Below are 1,915 nucleotides of genomic sequence, written 5' to 3'. Positions count from 1 at the left end.
CAGGCCAACCACTACACACACACACACACACACACACACACACACACAAACACACACGCACACACACACACACGCACACACACACACACACACACACACACACACACACACACACACACACACACGCGAACACACACACACACACACACACACACACACACACACACACACACACACACACACACACACACACACACACACACGCTCGCTCGCTCGCTCCCACACCGCTCGCCCACGCGCACCGGGCCTTGCACTTCTAACGCCGTGGGGCTCCTGTCGTCTAGTCGTGGAGGCGCGAGGGTCGCCCGGCCCTTGCCGCTCCCCTTGCCCCAGCGTGTGTGCGTGGAGGAGTTTACCTCCCCCTCACCGTCCCTCAGGCAAACCTCGCCCACTTTCTGCGCGAGGTCGTGCCGGCCGCGGTGTGGCCGTGCGTGTGTGCGTAGACTCCACCTGCCCGCGGGCAGCGCCTCTTCACAGCGGAGTCTGTGAACAGGCGGCCGCCGGCGTGTACATGGCCATCCACCCGGACGACCCTCCCATGCCGCTGCTCGGGTAAACGAAAACCGAATCGGACCCCATCGTTCGAACTCACAATTCCTCGAAGACTTGACCTAGGTTGCCGCGCGTTGTGTCCTGCGAGAGCGACGTGCAGCATCTTCTGGCCGCCGTCGACTCGCCGCACAACGGGCTGACCTTCTGTGTCGGCAGCCGTTACACGAGATTTCGCGAGATTTCACGAGATTACACGAGATTACACAACGGGCTGGCCTTCTGTGTCGGCAGCCGTTACACGAGATTTCGCGAGATTACATGAGATGACACGAGATTACACAACGGGCTGACCTTCTGTGTCGGCAGCCGAGAGTTCACGAGATTTCACGAGATTACACGAGATTACACAACGGGCTGACCTTCTGTGTCGGCAGCCGAGAGTTCACGAGATTTCACGAGATTACACGAGATTACACAACGGGCTGACCTTCTGTGTCGGCAGCCGAGAGTTCACGAGATTTCACGAGATTACACGAGATTACACAACGGGCTGACCTTCTGTGTCGGCAGCCGAGAGTTCACGAGATTTCACGAGAGTACACAACGGGCTGCGGTGTACACACCCAACCTCACCTCTGTGCCGGCAGCCACGCCCAGCAGCGGCCCAGCAGCGGAACACGCATCCTTGTGTGTTGTCGAGCGCTCGAGAGGACACGTACACCACTGTTTGTGCGGCCGCTACTGTACTCGTAGCCCCTCGTACTCGCGCGGTGCTCTGAACACACACTGCACAACACCGTCTTCCCGCCCTCACGTTGTGTGTATGCATCACGTAGGCAGCTACGCCTCGAGCTCGGCCAACGACGTCGAGGGCATGGCGGGCACCACACACACACACACACACACACACACACACACACGCACACACACACACACACACACACACACACACACACACACACACACGCACACACACACACACGCACGCACACACACACACACACACACACACACACACACACACACACACACACACACACACACACACACACACACACACACACACACACACACACACACACACACACACACACACACACACACACACACACACACACACACACACACACACACACACACACACACACACACACACACATACACACCACATACACATACACACACACACACACACACACACACGCGTACACGTACGTACACGCTTGTTCACAGACACACGCACACAGGCGCAGACACGCGCTCACACATGCTGCCTGTTGCTAACTTACTCTGACACGAACTCTCGCACATCTTCACAGTGCCCGGCATATGCCTACCCATTCCTAACGGATCTGTCCCGCCGCTGCGGATATAGATAGATAAAACACCGGTCCTAGCAGACGTATCGAGCGTCGTCTCAATC

At 57.4% G+C, this 1,915-nt stretch overlaps 1 protein-coding gene across 1 annotated transcript in view; it reads left to right on the top strand.

The window, feature by feature from the left end:
• Window positions 1–511: 511 nt before the first annotated feature.
• EMIHUDRAFT_206423 (hypothetical protein) overlaps window positions 512–1,915 on the top strand; it is a gene marked incomplete at both ends in the record, with an annotated part of 2,473 nt that continues 1,069 nt past the window's right edge. The window contains 2 exons of the mRNA XM_005777602.1: window positions 512–552; window positions 616–698. Coding sequence (XP_005777659.1) covers window positions 512–552; window positions 616–698 — 124 coding nt within the window. The remainder of the gene's footprint in view (window positions 553–615; window positions 699–1,915) is intronic.

The sequence above is a fragment of the Emiliania huxleyi genome (assembly GCF_000372725.1).
Source record: "Emiliania huxleyi CCMP1516 unplaced genomic scaffold EMIHUscaffold_26, whole genome shotgun sequence".
NCBI lineage: Eukaryota > Haptophyta > Isochrysidales > Noelaerhabdaceae > Emiliania > Emiliania huxleyi.
This window is presented reverse-complemented; position numbering and strand designations above follow the sequence as displayed.